At 40.5% G+C, this 19,538-nt stretch overlaps 1 protein-coding gene across 3 annotated transcripts in view; it reads right to left on the bottom strand.

Annotated features, from left to right (window-relative positions):
- The window catches only part of ABLIM3 (actin binding LIM protein family member 3), a 219,987-nt gene that overhangs the window by 14,212 nt on the left and 186,237 nt on the right, over nt 1-19,538 (bottom strand). For 2 of the 3 annotated variants that reach the window (XM_070739428.1, XM_070739427.1), the window contains exons 10-14: nt 16,634-16,663; nt 16,140-16,269; nt 5,082-5,216; nt 4,515-4,579; nt 3,151-3,298 (exon numbers count right to left, since the gene is read on the bottom strand). In XM_070739428.1, the coding sequence (XP_070595529.1) occupies nt 3,151-3,298; nt 4,515-4,579; nt 5,082-5,216; nt 16,140-16,269; nt 16,634-16,663 (508 nt within the window). Of the gene's footprint in view, nt 1-3,150; nt 3,299-4,514; nt 4,580-5,081; nt 5,217-11,547; nt 11,599-16,139; nt 16,270-16,633; nt 16,664-19,538 lie in introns of all 3 variants that reach the window. The other variant, XM_070739429.1, reaches the window with a different exon arrangement.

The raw sequence follows: 19,538 nt of genomic DNA, 5'->3' as shown, positions 1-19,538 counted from the left end.
AAGAGGCCACTGGTGCTCAGAGTGTAGGAAATACTTCTGCAGTAGCTTCATTGGATTCCATCCCAAATACTTTCCATCACTTGCCTCCTTACTTTTAATGGATTCTTCCTAATCAGCCTATGAGTATTTATTTATTTATTTATTTATTTATTTATTATTTAGATTTGTATGCCGCCCCTCTCCGAAGACTCGGGGCGGCTCACAACAAGATAGAACAAATCATAAATAATCCAAATAATTTAAAAAGATTTAAAGATTTAAAAGAACCCCATATACTAACAGACACACACATAAGCATACCATGTATAAATTGAACATGCCCGGGGGAGGTGTTTCAATTCCCCCATGCCTGATAGCAAAGGTGGGTTTTAAGGAGTTTATGGAAGGCAGGAAGAGTAGGGACAGTTCTAATCTCTGGGGGGAGTTGGTTCCAGAGAGCCGGTGCCGCCACAGAGAAGGCTCTTCCCCTGGGGCCCGCCAACCGACATTGTTTAGTTGACGGGACCCGGAGAAGGCCCACTCCATGGGACCTAATCGGTCGCTGGGATTCATGCGGCAGGAGGCGGTCTCGGAGATATTCTGGTCCAGTGCCATGAAGGGCTTTAAAGGTCATAACCAACACTTTGAATTGTGACCGGAAATTGATCGGCAGCCAATGCAGACTGCGGAGTGATGGTGAAACATGGGCATACCTAGGTAAGCCCATGACTGCTCTCGCAGCTGCATTCTGCACGATCTGAAGTTTCTGAACACTTTTCAAAGGTAGCCCCATGTAGAGAGCATTACAGTAGTCGAACCTCGAGGTGATGAGGGCATGAGTGACTGTGAGCAATGAGTCCCGGTCCAGATAGGGCCGCAACTGGTGCACCAGGCGAACCTGGGCAAATGCCCCCCTCGCCACAGCTGAAAGATGGTTCTGTAATGTGAGCTGTGGATTGCGGAGGACGCCCAAGTTGCGGACCCCCAGGGTAATGGACGGACAGATGGGATTGTCCTTGGGAGACAAAACCCACAGCCACTCCGTCTTATCCGGATTGAGTTTGAGTCTGTTGGCACCCATCCAGTATGGTCCCCTCTCAGTGCAGAAGCCAGATCAATCACTAAGGCAAATCCAGTTTCTGCACTAAGAAGATCTATCCCCCCACACCTTCCCAACCAAAAAAGGCTTGCAACAGAGTATTGGCCAGAGGGGCCACCAAATGGGCCTAGGGGTTCATGGGAGGAATTATTTGCAGGAGTTTCAAATCTCTTAGAAAACACAGCACATGAGAAGTAGCTATATGTATGTAGCAATAGCAATAGCAGTTAGACTTATATACCACTTCATGGTGCTTTTACAGCCCTCTCTAAGCGATTTACAGAATCAGCATATCTTCCCCAACAATCGTTTTATTTTTTTATTTATTTTGTCCAATACACAATAATACACAATGAAGGTTATAGAGGATATAGTAGAGAAGAAATATGAGATATAGGAGAGACTATAGGACAGGGGACGGAAGGCACTCTAGTGCGCTTATGTACGCCCCTGGGTCCTCATTTTACCCACCTCGGAAGGATGGAAGGCTGAGTCAACCTTGAGCTGGTGGTGAGATTTGACTTATATATGACTCTACAGTTGACTATGATTCAGCATAATTGTAGTACAGTGTATACTGTATGTCCCTGCCTTAAATTGTTGCTCTTTATATAATATCTTCTGCTCAAAACCTTCCCTAAATCACCTTCTTCTACTTTTTCTATGATCAGGAGTTGAAAAGAATGAGTGAGACTTTGTGTTTTGTGTGCCAGGTTCCTTTCTCATTTATCTAATCAGTCCAACAGCCTGTAAGGCTGCTTTGCATTTATTTTGTTAAAAATGGCAAAAAGGTACACACACATGCCAGGTCTACTTTGATTTTAATAATAATTTAAAAACTGAACAGCTGCTCAGCTAACAATAGTCCCATCTGGTGGTCAGTTGATGCTATTGTTGGTGCACATCTGTAATTCTTCAACTTTCATTCATTTGATTCCAGCTGTAATAAGACCATTCAGGTGTACTAGAGTGCCAAAGTTGACCATTGCAACAAAGTACATGCAGTAAATACACATTACATCATTGAAATACAGAGTCATGTTGGCAAATACATTCAAGTGTCTTGTACTATCTGGCTTTGGTGAGCTTGTTTTTATTTTTAGTCTTGACCTCAAACACTAGAGAGCAGCCTCTTGAATTTTATTTTACTGTCCGGATACATAAAACTATAGCAAAACACAGGCATATGATCACCTAGCCTGGTACAAGTATGTGTGGCACACAACCAATAGGGAAACAACTAGGAATCTCTTCAGACATCTAGCTCATCTCAGCAGTGAAATGAAGGACTTAAAGGCTACTTCTTGATGTTATTTAGCATCAATAGGGGGATATATTGGATCTGCAGGAATTACTCTGAGGGCAGAGTTTCCTAGTGAGAACAGGAGCAAAAATGCTTGGGAGTTAAGGGGCAATTACGTTATAGAAAAAAATAGACATGGAGTATGGAGACAGTGGTCATGAATTGGATGGGAGAAAGGGCAAATTCAAAGTTGCATTTAAGTTATTATCATGTAAAGGTTTTAAGAATTTGTTTTTTGGCTTTTTTTTTAATATGGCAAAAAAAAAATCAGATAGTTTGATCAGTCAAAGAAATGAAGTACATAGCTGTTGTTTTCTTTGTTTTGGAGATTCTTCTACCTCTAACGCCACTTCCCACTAGTAATTTTTAGTGTGGTCCAACATTTTGAAGCTGATATAAAACTTGTTTCCTTTCCTATTACATCATTAGAAATTATGATAATTGGCTAATGGGCATTTGGCCTCAGTCTCATCAACCTTTATTATGTTTTTGTACCCAGCAAGTAAAATCTAGCTGGAACAATTGCACACATTGGAGAAATTTATTTAAGTCTGTTGGTTGTCACTGAGCTGCTAGCATTGGAGCTTTCCAGCTCTAGCAGGTTGAATCTCATCTGATCTCAAGATCGATGATCTGGGATCCTCACTTGCAACCATGACTTCTACAGAAAATCAACTGATGACTATTCAAGCTTTCATTGCTGAGGGTTCCCCAAAAACAGCCCTCTGCTGGCAGGCAGAGTGGTTGCGATGTGCCCACTGTTGCTTACAGCCATTTAAGGAGCCCTCGTAGCCTGCTGTATGAAGAGCTTCTCTACTGCTTGTTGAGCTGCGGGGAGGCGTCCAAGGGTCCATGTATGAATTAGCACGTGCCTTCATTTCCTCCTTCAGTATCAATCGGCCGATACCTGTCTGGATCTATATATTTTAAAAAGTAAAGGTAAGAAAAGAGTAGGCGTCAGTGACAAACTTTTTCTTTCAGCTTTGGTGTAGGCATACAATGCATGCGTACATACATATAAATATATATACTGTATTTTTCAGAAGATAAGACACATCTTTTTCCTTCTTAAAAGAGGCTGATAATTTGGGTGTGTCTTATACTCTAAATGTAGCTTTTTATTCCAGCTCTAACTAGCTGCTAATGATCTTCCCAGCTCTTACCTTGCAGGCTCTTTCATTGTTTCTCTCTGCAAATAATGTTTTCCAAAACCTGTCTTTGTAGGCTTTTTTTCATTGCTTTACTTGCTCTGAATGTTTATTTCCAGGTGCTAATGATGTTCCCAGCTCTTATTGGCTTGCAAACTCTTTCATTGTTACTCTCTCCCAATAAAGTTTTTTTAAAGCCCTAACAAGAGGATAAAATAATGTGCTGAAGCTGGCCAGGATACAGATGCTAGCCAGATGAATACCTGGTAAGCAGATTCTTTTCCTCATTTTCCTCTCCAAAAACTAAGATGTGTGTCTTATATTCCAGTGCGTCTTATACTCCGAAAAATATGGTACTTATGCATTTAACAGGGAGCATCTTGTTTTTACAAAAAGTTCTTCTTAAGATAAATATTTGGTTAATATTAATACAATGATCTAAAGCAGACACACAATTATAATACAATACAATAATGTCCTAAAGCAACAAGTTGTATGAGATAGGCTGGGCAAGGTCATTGTTTTTAGAAACTATCAACGCTAGATGAGGTGGAGTTCAATTTGCATATTTTCCAACCAACCATGTGAATTTTGGAAGACCAGCATATCTGATAGTCATCAGACGGGTCTGACCTAATCACAGAGGAAGGTGGCTTTATAGAAACATAGCAACATAGAAGATTGACGATAGAAAAAGACCTCCATCTAGTCTGGCCTTATACTATTTTCTGTATTTTATCTTAGGATGGATATATGTTTATCCCAGGTATGTTTAAATTCAGTTACTGTGGATTTACCAACCATTATCAGAGTCTATACAGAAAATAGCTGAGGTCCTTGCCAAGTTTTGAGTCCTCCTTTCCAACGCACTAAAGGGCCGCGTAGAAAAAAGCACTGAAGTTTCACTACCACAAAAGAAAAGGAAGAGTATTGTCTACAGCATCATGATAGCAGGGGCAAAAGTTAATTAGAGCTGAACACTCACTCTGTGCATCCCTCGATCAAAGCTATCTTCTTCTCCTCCTGATGAGAACCTTCGAACTCGGGGAGCTACAAGGAAAGAAGAGTCAAAGCATTCAGCTTGGAGTTCACCCAATATCAGAGTAAGGCAACACGTTATTGGGGATGGGCCGAAGACTGATTTCTGTTGCCCTGTGTGATCTATTCTTTTTAGCAGGGCCATCAAACTCTGATGTGCACTGGAGTGGGAAGTCAAGGTGCTGTTAGAATTGAAAGTAGGTGGGTCCATAATAAAAGATAAATTTTTCTGTAACATTATTTATGTTCACATTTCAAGAAATTGAACATGTACTCTCCAGCCATACATGCAGTAATTTCCTCCTTATATCATATTTCAACTTAGTAATTAACTTGGACATCTTCGGGGACTGCATCCAAAGGCTTTCAGAGAACCAGGGTTATCTGTCATAAAATGCAAAAGCACCTTGTCCTCTTTTGGAGATTTCAGATATAATCTTCCCCAATATGTCCTTGATATATGGGGTAGGGTTGGAATATAAAGATTTTTAGTCTCCTGAATTGAGAATGTTACCTTTGGGTGAACCTTGAAAAGTCCAATATTCTGTTTCTGAGTGATAATATGGATCTGGAGAATAAGCTGGACTATATTTGGAGGTCTGGGTGATGTCTTCACTAGTTTTGCTTTTTGTAGCTGCAGAGTGGGAATCTGAAAAAAGCAAGCAGAGAAAGAATCAGCAGAAGTGGAAACCAAACCCTTCAGATGCTTTGGCTCAAATAAGACAGCAGATGATTAACCCTATTTACATTCATCATGGATGTCCCAATATATAAACTGGAGGATCAGATGGAAAACTTTTTCCTACCCACTGCTATGCCATCATAAGTGTTCTGTGATGTTGGAGGTGAGATATGGGAACAAGCGCCTGGGAGATCTATGGGGAGAAACTGAGCTGGATTCAGATTTGGCCTCTCTTTCCTGCCCAAACTCTTATAATTAAACATGGAGACTGTTCTTTATGTGTAGTTATAATAGATCCATTCTATTGGGGAATTCTTGGAATTAAATTATAGGCATGCTGGCTGGGGAATTCTGGGAGTTGAAGTCCATGCATCTTAAAGTTGCCAAGGTTGGAAAACATGATATTACAGTCATGAAATTTCAGCTTGCAATTAGTGTATCCCCTTTTATGTGATTTTCACCTGAACATAAAATAGGGTGGCTTAATCACACAAAAAAAAATCTGCATAAGTCATGTTTTTAAATTATGGGTTTTTAGTTTAAATTATTAGATTTGTATTACAGTGTTCCCTCGATTTTCGCGGGTTCAAACTTCGCGAAAAGTCTATACCACGGTTTTTGAAAAATATTAATTAAAAAATACTTCATGGGTTTTTTCCCTATACCATGGTTTTTCCCGCCCAATGATGTCATATGTCATTGCCAAACTTTTGTTTGCCTTTAATAAATATATATTTTTAATAAACTTTAATAAATAAACAGGGTGAATAATAATCTAAATGGTTGCTAAGGGAATGGGAAATTACAATTTAGGGGCTTAAAGTGCTAAGGGAAGGCTTGTGATACTGTTCATAGCCAAAAATAGTGTATTTACTTCCGCATCTCTACTTCGCGGAAATTCGACTTTCGCGGGCGGTCTCGGAACGCATCCCCCGCGAAAATCGAGGGAACACTGTACATTGTTTTGCCACTATTGTTGTGAGCTGCCCCGAGTCTACGGAGAGGGGTGGCATACAAATTTAATAAATAATAATAATAATAATAATAATAATAATAATAATAATAATAATAATAAATCCAATTGGTTCTACTCCTATCATAAAGTCATAAAGGACAATTCTGTATTTCAATGTAAGATCCTCATCTCCTACGTTATTTCTGGCTGTTTCCAAAGTAAACGGAGCCCTATTGGAGGGGGCGGCATACAAATATAAATAATAATTAAAAAACCAAAAAAACACTTAAGAAATTCCAGTCTATATTGCAGCTGGTGTGTTGTCAGTGCTATGGCCACTGTAAGCCCTGACTGGTCAAGTCCTTCCCAAATCACGCATCCAATCATTTGCCCAGCTTTTGATTCAGAGATTATTCCTTCATGTTTTTCCTTCCAGAAAACTTCTTAGCAAGGAAGAATTGAAAATTTAGCTTCATAACAAAAGTTGCAATATTCATGTGTTGCAATTTAAACATATTTTAAAAAGAAAAGAAAAACAAAACAAAACATTGCAGTCCTGTTGGCAGACCGGGAAGCAGGGGAACCAGGCTTCATCCAATTGGACAAAAGAAAAAAAAAGGCTGAGTGGTAGGTGTTTGAACAGGGCATTAACCTCCAAGGTTGAAGGTGCTTGAGTGAGTTAATGGGCTATCATTAGATACACAACAGATGTAAAAAACAACAACCAAACTGCAACTGTAGATCAGCAGAGAAACATCATTGCCTATTATGTTTGTCAGCTGAGTGACCAGCCAGAGGAGGGGAGGGACCATGACAAACAGTGCAGCCAATCAGAACTGGAGCTGCTGATAGACTGGAACAAAGCTCCAAGAACAGCTGCATTGAATGGAAACTGGAAAATTCCAGGCAATGATACATATGCAAAGGGTTGGGAATACGTGAAGGATGAAGTCCTAATCTGAAAGCAGTCAGTGTCCCAAACTGGCAATGGGCCAGCAGAAAGTGTGCATATGCCCAAAGAGAAACGAAATTATTCAGTTTGCCATTTGCCAGTAAAACTTGCCCAGCCAAATCTTCATCTGCCAAACTATAGCTGTAGCTGTAGCCAGGAGATGACTCCAGTTCTGGAATTGCACATAATTTAAAAATAGAACAGGCTGCACTCCATGTCAGCTGGTGCTATTTTTAATTCTCTGCATTCAGGAAATTTATAGTTTTATCTCTTACAGATACCATAATTCAATCTGAGTTATCAACAGGGAAGACCAGGAAAGATTGCTGATTGAAACTTTGGAGTCCAGCTGCCAGGTGTTCCTTGTAGACATCCCTTTCTGAGGTGGACCAATTAATTGATTTGGTATGGGGAAAATATGTCAAGTTTCCATGCTTTAATATCCAAAAAGAAGTTGGGTTTAGATTCAGTAGGTAGCAGAAAGGGGAGGAGTAGGAAAGGGACTAGGCAGTGGAGCACTCTTAACTGCTAGCAAAGCTGTGATAGCAACAAGCATTGTGTGTTAGAACCAGTATGCCATTTATTAATCTATATTCTACTCCAGGATTTGCATAGTAGAATCCCTCTTGAGCATTTAAAATCCAAAGCACATAACCTAGATAAGCTTTCACCTCCTTGCTGAAGTGATGTCAACTATTGCAGACATTTTTGAATTTGGTGCAAATGTCTGAAGCAGGAAAAATATATTGATTCATGTGAAATCCAACACACACACACACACACACACACACACACACACAGGCTTTCACACGAACCAATATATATGAAGATATTGGAGCCACACACTCAGTGCTCACTGCCTACAGCAACAACCCATGTCTTTGAAGCCAAATTGATGGGGAACAGGTTGAGTAGGAAGAAAGGAAACATAATCTTAAAGTGATCAGATAGTTAAATAACTATCAGTTGTATTGTTTTTGAAAACTAAACAACTTAAGGAATTTATTTATGTTGGAATTCAGATGGTGGCTTAGGATTTGGTTCCTTAGATTGCTATTTTCATGGGGAGAAAGTTTGCAGTGGAGCAAACAGAAACCTATCAAGGAACAATGGCTGAATAAATCATTAAAGGCCCATATTCTGAACTAGGATCCTAATTCTGATTTATCACTCCTAAAAGCTAATTATTTTTAAAATTTCTGAATGCTGAATAGTATCTAATCCAGAGCTATCAAACTCGCAGGCTGGATACACCACACGCTGGCTAGGCCCAATTTAGTGAAGGGGAAAAAGTCCTGATATGTCACATGATTCCATCGTGACAAGGCTAGTTTGATACCCCTGATCTAGTCCAAGATGACCCTTACAGAATAAGGGTAGAAAAAAAGAAGTTAATTGCTACTCAAGATGGAATGAAAGCAGTGAAGGGGTATCAAAATTTTTACTACCACACTGTGGGTGTGACTTATGCAGGACGGCCTGCATTTTCTTTCAACATCTTTCCATCCATTCAAATTGGGTGCTCTGGGGTGGAGCTCCATTTTTGCTATCCCACTGGGTGTGTCGCCCCCCCCCCCCCATCCAGGCAGCAGCTCACCCCTGAATGAAAGCCTCTAAGTTTCCCTCTCAAAAGATCAACAGCAAATAAGAAAAACTGAAAAGAGATTCCTTTCTTCCCTTCCCACCTCTCTGTCTTCATATACATCCACAAATACACCCACCCACAGTTAAAAACATTTACCCATTTAGGCCTCATCTGTTTGGGCTGTAAGGTTGGAAGGGCATAATAATACTTTGACAGAAAGCTAGACATGATTTGGGGCCATGCTATGCATTATGAGAAACATGCATCAGCATTGCTAAACTGGATTCTTTTCTATAAGCAGCTGCAAGTCTCTAATCTCCCAATCTGGATGTAACTATGGCAATAGATTTCATGTGCATGCACAAAATTCTATTCCTTTTTTAATATTCCAATTAATCCATGTTATTTTTATTTCAGATCAATGCAATTTGTTCCTACTGTGATGCTCTGAAATGAAGATGTAAATTGAATTAATAGATGACCAACTAGAATGCTTTGTCTTAAATATATGCCCCCTAGCAAGTATTATAGGCAAAACTCTGGATTGCATGCATGTAATTTACAAAGTAAGTCATCTTCATTGTGTGATTTTGGGTAAAAAATTCTTCATCCAAAAAAAAGAACAAGAAAAAAGGAAGCAGCTCTATCTGTAAACTGCCAAGAGTTCATTTAATGAACAACTAAGAGATGTGAAGTGCACAACTTCTTACTACAAGAAGCCAGAAGGTTCTCACAAACTTGCCGCTTCAAAGGATAGAGCCAAAAGCAGCTACTTACAATGCAGTGGGGTGCAGTCAGCCAGCAGGCAGGGAGTTATGAAGATAGCACATTAGGAAAGGGGGAGGGAGAAAGAGAGGAGGAGACACCTGGTTACCACATTAAAGAAAATGTCATAAGACTTCTAAAACAAAAGCAGACTGTTGAGAAGCTCAGAGAAACAGTTTCTCCTCTTCAGAGTTCCACCTTCCCTAACCTCAAAGCTCTGTCTCCAAAAGTGACAAAGAAAATTGCTTCCTGTAATTTTTCCTTCCATACAACAAGAGTATGGGATACCTGGCTTTGAAGTAAATCCAGCCTTGTTCCTTTTTGCAAGATCTGTGCCTCCATCCTAACCTGAAGTCAAACTATGCTTCTGGCCTGTTTTACAAATAGTAAAAGGCAGAGAAGTGGATTGGACACACTGGTGGTACTCATTGGTCTTCAAAAGCAGCCAAATATTCACAATTCGTGCAATTCTTTACACCTTTTGCTAAACATTTTGGTTAAGCTTTACCCATCAAATATATTATATTATTCTTAAAATTATGGCACACTTTTTTAAGGACTTGTAAGCAGACATGTATTTTCTGCTTAACTGAGAGGCTAGATACCTACAAATCAGAGACAACTGAGTATAACTGAGTGGAGGCCCTTATGAATGTTTTGAATCTATTTTCAACTGCTCCAGCAGCAAAGGGTTTTATAGGATTGGGATGCTTTTCCATGTATCTATCCTATGATGCTGTAGAAATTTTAAAAGATCTTTGATGGCTTCTACTTTTAAAACATATTAATACCTTAAGATAATGTTACAGAAAAGTACAGCGAGATCCATATATTCACTTTGTGATGTTTTTGTTTCAATATATTTTTCAGTTACAAATTTGGACTTACTGTTCCTTCTCCCATCATCTTTTTTTAAAATATAGAAGCCATCATATCCAACTATCTCCTTAAGCCAACGTAGTGGTTTTTTTTTATAAAAATGAAATTAATTTCTCTTCTGTACTCCTATGTTTAGCTCATCATACAACAAAGTCACTTCTGAATTGGCACACAACATTAAAACAATGAGGCTCTTTGAGTTCATCTTCTTGGCTGAAACTCTATGTATTGGACATCTCTTTTCTTGATTACTGCAAAGTTCACTCTGATTCCCATGATCTCAGCTTGATCTCTCAATACCTATCTGCCATTCTGATGCCCAAATCATGCACTTTTACCATTACTCTGCCGCCTTCTGACACTCTTTTATGTAACCATATTTTGGTTTCTTGTACATAATTGGGTCTTATATAAACCCCCTAATGTTGTAGATTTAAAATCCTGTAGAGTTGTCCTCCCCCATCAACACATACTTTTTTGTTGTTTTAAAAAATAACTGCGGTATTCACAATTTTTCACTTTGCTGTTCAAAAGTTCTTCTCTCTTGCCAAAGTTCTCAATCTGCCTTCCCTTTCTCCCCGATCTTCTATTTTCAGCGCCTTTTGCAAAATACATTGTTACCTTTGGTTTTGTTCTTCGCTTCATGGAAGTCATCTATTTTCATACACTGCAGTACTTCAAGCTAAGGAGCAGCAGTAGCACCACCACTACCTCTAAAGGATCTCAATAAGTATATGGCCCTGCTCCAGCTTATATCATTAGGTTTTAAAAGTTAATTGAAAATAAAAATTATACTCTTTAAAAGCAATGTGCTGTTGGCCTGCATGAGATACATTATTGAGGGTTTACTTTTTCTGAACACATGGAGGCACCCTAAGATAAGAGATCTAATAAGCCAAACTTTTCTGCTCAAACCTCCTCTCAGGTTTCTGAAAGGCCATTATACTTTCCTCCTTTCAAAGTCTATTACGTTCAGGTATGGCACTGCCACCAACTTTTGTATAGTTTATAGAGCCACTTCCAATGCACACCATCAGACCTAAGCAGAATTTTGGTTTATTCTAAGTTTATTCTAAGTTGCACACCATCAGTCCTAAGCAGAATTTTGGTTTATTCTAAGTTGCATGCCCAAATATATGTTAAAGCCATGTCCAAACTGTACCGTGTCTTTTATAGATGGGTGGTTTCCGATAGATGTTACTCTCTGCAGCAGCTGGAGGTAAAGAAAGAAAAATAATGAAGGATAGAAGGAGACAGCAAAAGAGAGGAGCCAGAGTGTAGCTTAGAGATGCAGGAACCTGCCTGTCATTCTTGAAGAGGGGTGGTGGGAATCTTCTCCGTATCATTTTGGCAGCACAAGTAAAAAACATATATGATATAGAAAAGGTTAGCATGATCCCTATACTAATCCCAGGAATCACCAGATTTGCAAGTAAAATTGCCTGTCTAAGATTACATTGCCTGCTTACTTTGGTACTTTCCCATCTTAAGTTCAACCAGCCTTATCTAAAACACCTGCCGAGCGAACTTAGGTTGGGAGATGGTTTAAGGAGGTGGGGGGAAAGAAGGAATCAGTCCTCTTTGTGTGCTATTTCAACAGGTTTAAGACAGTGAATGTGTGCATGCACAAGATCTCATGCTGTGGGCATGCTCACTACTGACAGCATGCAGGGTCAGGCAGACAGCCTTCCTTCTAGCACAGTTGGTAGCTGGCCTCAACTCATGAGATAGAAAGGCCTCATTTGGTGAGTACTAATGGCCATTGTCTCCTTGTCTGGCAATTTGCACAAGATGATTTATGAGTTGGTTACCCAGAGATACAGGGACAAAAAACCCACTCTCCTCCAGGAGTCAGCCATATTCTCTTCAAATAAGAGAGAAGCAAAGCAAGCTGGGAATAGGAGCTGCTCTACCAGCACAGAAGCTTATTGATGGGTTGATCCAATGTATAGGCAAAAGGGCCATCCATAAAAGACACAAGAAAAAGCTACAGGAGCAGTAGCCATCACAATGACCATTACAGTAGGGAAATACCAGGGCAAGGAAAATTCTAGGAGGCCAATTAAGGCAACTCAGGCCAATTACACCTGCTGATCTTGCCTAATTCAGATCAGTTTCACCTTCTTGCTCCATGTATCTCTGGAGATTCCCTGCAGAATACATTAAGGTTGCAAGAGATTGCAACGAACATGTGGACGTGCTTAATCTCAAACTGTAAATTTCAATTGCCTATTTGTACAAGGAGCAATAGCCATATGAATGAAAAATAATCAAATCTCCAAGTTGAACTTTATTAGCTGACTGACTCTTGATATGTGACCTTAATGGGTGCCAATGGAATCCATGGAAAACAAAGAGCTGCTTCTCCTTCTGTGCCTAGATCAAACTTTACATTGTCAGAACGAAGCCACCTTCTTGGCTTTGTCATTGGCCCAAAGTTATCAGTGCAGACAAAGAGCAAAACCTAGAAAGTGGACTGTGGTTTCATTCCAGTAGGAAAATGTGTATCAAAGGAATAAATCTCAATCCTAACTTGCATAAATTCTAGATCAGGGTTCTCCAAAGTGGTTAACGTGAGTCTAACCATTACTATTATCACTGGGGAACAATTTGTAACAAAATTTCTGTTGAGTTTGATCTTTGAGCTTTTTTTATAGTTAATTAGGCTGGTTTCAAAACTGTAGTTAGTTTTCTTCTACCACGTCAAGTTTTTTCTCTATATCTTATATATATATATATATATGGGTATGGCTAGCTGATGAGGCCAAAATAAGGCTGAAATAGATCTATCCTAGTCTCCCTTAATTTTCAAATTCAGCAAAAAAAACATGTGATATATATATAAATATATTCTATATTTACAGCAACACGAAGCTTATAACTTCAGCCTGATGATGGTGAATGTGATTTCACCGAAACGTCGCATAGACACTCAAAATATTACACAGGGCAAAACCCGAACTCAGAACAATCTACATACATACATACATACATACATACATACATACATACATACGTACGTATGTATATATTATAATTAATTAGCCAACATGAACATCAAATTGCATTTTTTACATGGCCATCTTGCTAACTTCCCAGAAAATCTTGGTGTAGTCAGTGATGAGCAGGGTGAGCGATTCCACCAAGATTTGAAAGTCATGGAAGCACAGTATCAAGGTAGATGGTATGTACATGATGGTTGACTATTGTTAGATCATCAAGCGAGAATGTCCACAGATTAAACACTCCAGAAAAAGCTATAAGCAATTTTTTTTACCTTAATATGTATAATTACCGTTCAATAAAAAAACAACTACAGTGATACCTCGTCTTACAAACCCCTCGTCATACAAACTTTTTGAGATACAAACCCGGGGTTTAAGATTTTTTTGCCTCTTCCAAACTATTTTCACCTTACAAACCCAAGCCGTTGCCACTGGGATGCCCCGCCTCTGGACTTCTGTTGCCAGTAAAGCGCCCATTTTTGCACTGCTGTGATTCCCCTGAGGCTCCCCTCCATGGGAAACACCACCTCCGGACTTTCGTTGCCAGCGAGGCACCCGTTTTTGCGCTGCTGGGATTTCCCTGCAGCATCACAAAAACATGGAAGTCTGGAGGTGGGGTTTCCCATGGAGGGGAGCCTCAGGGGATCCCAGCTGCGCAAAAATGGTGCTTCGGCTGGCAAAAGGGGTGAGTTTTGGGCTTGCATGCATTAATTGCTTTTCCATTGATTCCTATGGGAAACATTGTTTTGTCTTACAAACTTTTCACCTTACAAACCTCATCCCGGAACCAATTAGGTTTGTAAGACAGGGTATCACTGTATTTGTATAAACACAATTTAACTTGCAGTAACTATTATAGCCTTTGTATGAATAAAATTATTCTTTGTAAACAGTATATTTGGTAAGTTTTTACTTTCCTTTCATTTATATGCACAATTTGTATGACCTTTGAGGGTATCCTGTAGCTTAAAAAGCTGACGTGATAGACAAAAACTGAGGGGGTTTTTGCATCCAGAGACCAAACGTTAGTTCAAAACAAGTCATGGATTTAATACAAATTGCTGTTCCCCCAATGTTATTTTACTTCTATTATTATTATTCATAGGTTACTTCGATTAGTATTTATTAAATTATATTCAAATAATAAATGTTTGAGGGTTGATGAACGGTTTATAATTTTATGAAGGGATTGATGAACTGGAGAGTCCAAGGACTCCTGTTCTAGAGTGAATGAAGGAAGACTCCCACAGATGCCAATTTTGGCACAGGGAGGGCCTTTACATGTTTTGACCAAACAAATGAGGCCCAATTTACCTTGTGAACAAAGCTGGTTGCAGATTGGGCAGGCAGGCAAGTGGGGAGGACATTCAGGTCTCTACTTGCATACTGATAAAGGGCAAAGGTTGACTTCCTTCCCTCCCCTTCTGCAGGAGGGGTGGGGCAGTGGCCCTTACCTGGGGCCCTTACCTGAGGAGCAGTCACCTGTCAAGCCCAGGGAGATCTGGGGGAAGGGTGCAGTGGGCCTTGAGGGGAGCAGGAGGGAGTATAAGATAAATTATGTGTCAAAGATGTGGGGTGTAGAAAAGCTCTTAGCTAACAGACAAGCTTTGCTCTCTGGTCCTTGAGGTAGGAGAAGAGAAGGCGAGGAAGAAGACAGTCTTTCCTTTGTATAGGGAAAGAAGCTGCAGGCAGAGGAGAAGGGAGATTTTTAGAGAAGAAGGACAGAAGGCTGCAGGTCTTGTTTATGGATGGCCTCTACCATGCAGTTGTAGCTTGCTGTGGCCAGCTTACCTTAGGCTGGCAACAGTACTACTCATGCAAACAACATACTTGGCACAAGCATGCAGACTAAAAAAAAAAAGAGAGAGAGATCCCATACAGCACTCCTTCACTGGCTGGCCAGAGGCCTCCAGAGCCTACCTGGAATGTGGAAATGCTTAGGAGCTTGGTATGAGGTTGGTGTAGAAGACCTCACATCTAATTGGCTATAGTAGGGGGAGCTGCGTCCACTCTCTGTCCCTTGAAAGAGCAGATTGGAGGGAGCAGCAGGGAAGAAAAGAGAGAGGCAGAGGAAAATTGGTGTTAAAAACAGTGTTTTAGAAAATTAGTAAGCCATCTGTGAATTTGTGGCCGGAATACATAGGTGGAGGGAGATGGTGATCATAACAGTGTGGATTCTTACACATTAAAAAAAATCCAACTTGGGTTGTTCCAATCATTCCTGAAATGTTTCTGATTCAAAATAACATGGGTTTTGAATTTGAAACAAATTTCTGAGCTGGCAAAAGGGATGTTCCTAGTTCAGAACAATTATTGGATCTGTTGGAAGAACCCGTCCTGAATTCAGGACAAAAATTTTGCACATCTATAGTTGTTGCTTCCCATGTCATCTGCTTCTTTCCATTTCCAAGCTGCCACAGGGCTTTGGAAAAAAAGAAAATGGACCGTGACAATGGAGTGAAGTTCATCACAACTCATTGGTGTCTCGAAGACAGTAAAAAAACAACAGCAACCCAGAGCTAGGCACTTGCCTACCATTCTGTTAAGGGTGGATCCTATGCAATGGATAACACTGTACCTGTGTTGAACCTTTCTTGTCTCTCTGATTTCATGGTCAGCCTGTTCTGGATATAGAAAATATTTTGGCAGCATGTGTGTCCCTTGGAGAGAAATTTGGTCTGTCCTTTTAGCTGAGTTCCATTGGGCAAATGTCTTTATTTGAATCCTGATGGAGACAGCCATGCCCTACCTGAACGGTAGTAATGATGTGGAGAGCGTGGGATGGTGGGAGATATGCCTTGGCGACTGTAGGTGGGTGAGTCTATGTAGCCTGGGCTGGATGCTCGCCTCTGCCTGATGTCCATGCTCTCATAAATATCCTGCAAAAATTGCAAACCTTTGTTCATAAAAGATCCAGTCCCAGGAGGTTCAAGGTATATACACGTTAGCATGCTTCCTGGCCCTCTGACTATTACATTCCTTTCCCAACTGAGGGCATCTTTCCCCAACGTGTACAAATATATGACACCACAAAGACAATTTGCTTTGCTGAGAGCACTTTTCATTTCATAGGGAGGGGGGAAGAGGAGACTTCTTTTATAACTTCAAGGCTTAGCAGTAAAGCTAGATCAGTTTCCTTGGCCTTCCACAGTTTTTCCAAACCCAGATCTCCTCAAGTTCTCTTTCAGTTTATGAACCCCAGATATGTAACCCCCCATTTAATCTTAAATGATGTGAGATTACCTGAGAATATGGAGACAAGGTTCCAAGGGACTACAAGTGGCAGAAGGTCAGAGAGAAGACGCCAGGGAATAAGGAGCAGAAAAAGAGAAGAGAGAATTGATCATTAGAGAATTGATCTAATGTTTCTGTACAAGCCATTTCATCTTCCCCCAAACTACTATCTTTTCAGAATTGCCAAGGCATTGAGAAATCTGGGAGAAAGAGATTCCAAACACCAAAGAAAGAGAAGATCAATCCCATAACCTTTTTCACTGTTTTGAGAAAAGGCAGCTCAGGGTTTCATTTCCCTTCAATTATATTCTTGTCTCCTCAAAGGGATGCATGTGCCTGCCTGGATTAACCTAGATTAAGCATATGCTATTGAGCCCTCTTCTCCCGGACTTTCCATTTTACAAAGGTTTAAGTCACTGAGAACCAAATCTTTGCCTTTGAACAAACCTAGTTTTGAAAGCGATGCAAGAGTACGTATGAGACTACACTCAGTTCTTAGGTTGATATCTGAATGTAAGACAACAATGGAGGGTCACAACTAGTGATGGGCGAACCGAACCCGCACAATTCGGGTCCGTACCGAATTTTGCGGTGTTCGGTATGCCGAATACGAACCCGATTTTTTTTGAAACTTCGGGCAAAGTTTGGGGTCGCATTTGGCATTCGGAGCTTTGACATCACCGGCAGGAATAGAATCCAGGAAGTGATCACCTTGGCGTCCTTAGCAACCTGCCGGTGATGTCAAAGCTCCGCCCCCGGAATCTTTTCATGGGAGGGATTCCCCAGCTCCTTCAAAGGGGGGGTCTTCACATAAAAATAAACATTGTTATTTTTACGAAAAAGGATGCCGCAGTGGCGCTGCAAGCAAAGGGCGGTCCTTTCACGTAAAAATAAACATGTTTATTTTTATGTGAAAGGACCGCCCTTTGCAAACATGAGTTCTTCCTGGTTTGAACCTGTTCATTTGAACCAGTAGCAACCTTCTGGTGATGTCATGATGATGCCACGGAACCAATTTGGTCGGTGCCAGTCCATGGGCACTGCCCTCTTTCTTTGGAATTTTTATTTTTAAAATTTTTAAAAATTTATTTTAATTTTATTTTTCGTCTGAGCATATGCAGAAGCCAGGTTTCTGGCACTGTACATGTGGTCGGCATCTTGCTTTTGGCTTTTACAATTTGTTTTTGCACTCTGCATACTCATGTACACAAAGCGCGCGGACGCCCACATGGTGTGTGAGGAAGCGAACCAGCATTGAGGTAAGTTAGAACCTACCCTGCCCTTGACAGGTAGTCCTTGCTTAATTACTACAATTTTGTTACTAAGTGATACGGTCATTAAGATATAATGTAATTGTGGAAGAGCTATTACATCATTTCCACTGGAATCATTTAAACCAGTCACCACAGCTTGTTAAGTGAGAAATCACCTGACTGCAACCTATGATTTTACCGCTGGCTTCCCTATTGTCTCTATTCATTGGAAGCACAGAAAGGACAATTGTCTGACCACAGCATCTTGTGACAGTCATAAATGCCTGAAAAACACATTGCTTTTTCAAAGCCATCTTAACTTCAAAAGACTGCTAAATGTGGCAATCACTAAGTGAGGTCTACATGCATTGCCTCAGTGGTGCAGTGGTTAGAGTGCAGTACTGCACGCTACTTCTGCTGATCACCAGCTGCCAGCAGTTTGGCAGATCGAATCTCAGTAGGCTCAAGATTGACTCAGCCTTTGGTAAAATGGGGACCCAGATTGTTGCGGGCAATATGCTTAATCTCTATAAAACCACTTAAAGAGGGCTGTAAAACACTATGAAGTAGTACATAAGTCTAAATGCTGTTGCTGTGCAAATAAGAAGCTTTCTGATGTACTCCTTAGTTGCTGAAGTGGCAGAAGAGGTGGCTGAAGTAGTGCTGGCAAAGGGGTCACTACAACTGCACACAGATTAAGTGCTCAGGTTCAAGCCTACACCATGATTGGATGAGTTGCAAAAGAGCAACATTTCCCCCATGGATCCTAATGAAGGAAACAAGAATCTTTGGTGATATCAGCTCTGCCACTTGTGGATTAGATCCCTGCTGCTCCAGGTGGCCGAAAACCTCGAGAGAGAAGTGCAGAAGGAGAGACTAGAAAGCTAAATGTCTAGATAGGTATAGTGCAGTGTTTCCCAACCTTGGCAACTTGAAGATATCTGGACTTCAACTCCCAGAATTCCCCAGCCAGCATTCGCTGGGTGGGGAATTCTGGGAGTTGAAGTCCAAATATCTTCAAGTTGCTAAGGTTGGGGAACACTGGTATAGTGTATAGGTATGAAAGAGATTCTGATGCAGCCCTATTCAAGAAGTCAGCACTTGGATTCATAACTATCCATCATCTCAATCCCCCTGTTCTTTATTCAAGACCTGGAGGGTGGCAACAGGAGGGTGGAGAATGGCTGACAGTAACTTAGTTGTTGAGGCAGCCCTTGACAAAGTTGACCCCTGCTTTATGGGGTGTCTTATAATTTGATCCTCTTATTAGGCCACTGGGATAGATCATCTATTATATGAATGATACTCAGTTTTACACTGCTACCTTGGGCTGAATGGAGAAAAATGGATTTAGACCAGTGGTTCCCAACATAGGGCCCATGCCCCACAGGGGAGCAATTTGATTTTTAATGGAGGCAATTGGAACCTTTTCTAAACCTAGCTATTGGACTTTTAGGCTTGCTCCACATGAGTAGGAGTTACTTTTTCAATAATAAAAGTTATCAGGATTTTAGAGATGCTTAGGTGGGGCATGGCCAAAAAAGGTTGGGAACCAATGATTTAGACTCAATCCCAGCAAGAGAGCATGACTGTAGGTTTAGAAATTGAGGGATTTAAGTAGAACTCCCTCCTTGGCATTGGACAAATTTGTGTTCCCCTAT

This window comes from Erythrolamprus reginae, chromosome 2, assembly GCF_031021105.1.
Source record: "Erythrolamprus reginae isolate rEryReg1 chromosome 2, rEryReg1.hap1, whole genome shotgun sequence".
NCBI classification, from domain to species: Eukaryota; Metazoa; Chordata; class Lepidosauria; order Squamata; family Dipsadidae; genus Erythrolamprus; species Erythrolamprus reginae.
The sequence above is the reverse complement of the archived record's forward strand: the minus strand, read 5'-3'. Positions and strand labels throughout refer to the sequence as shown.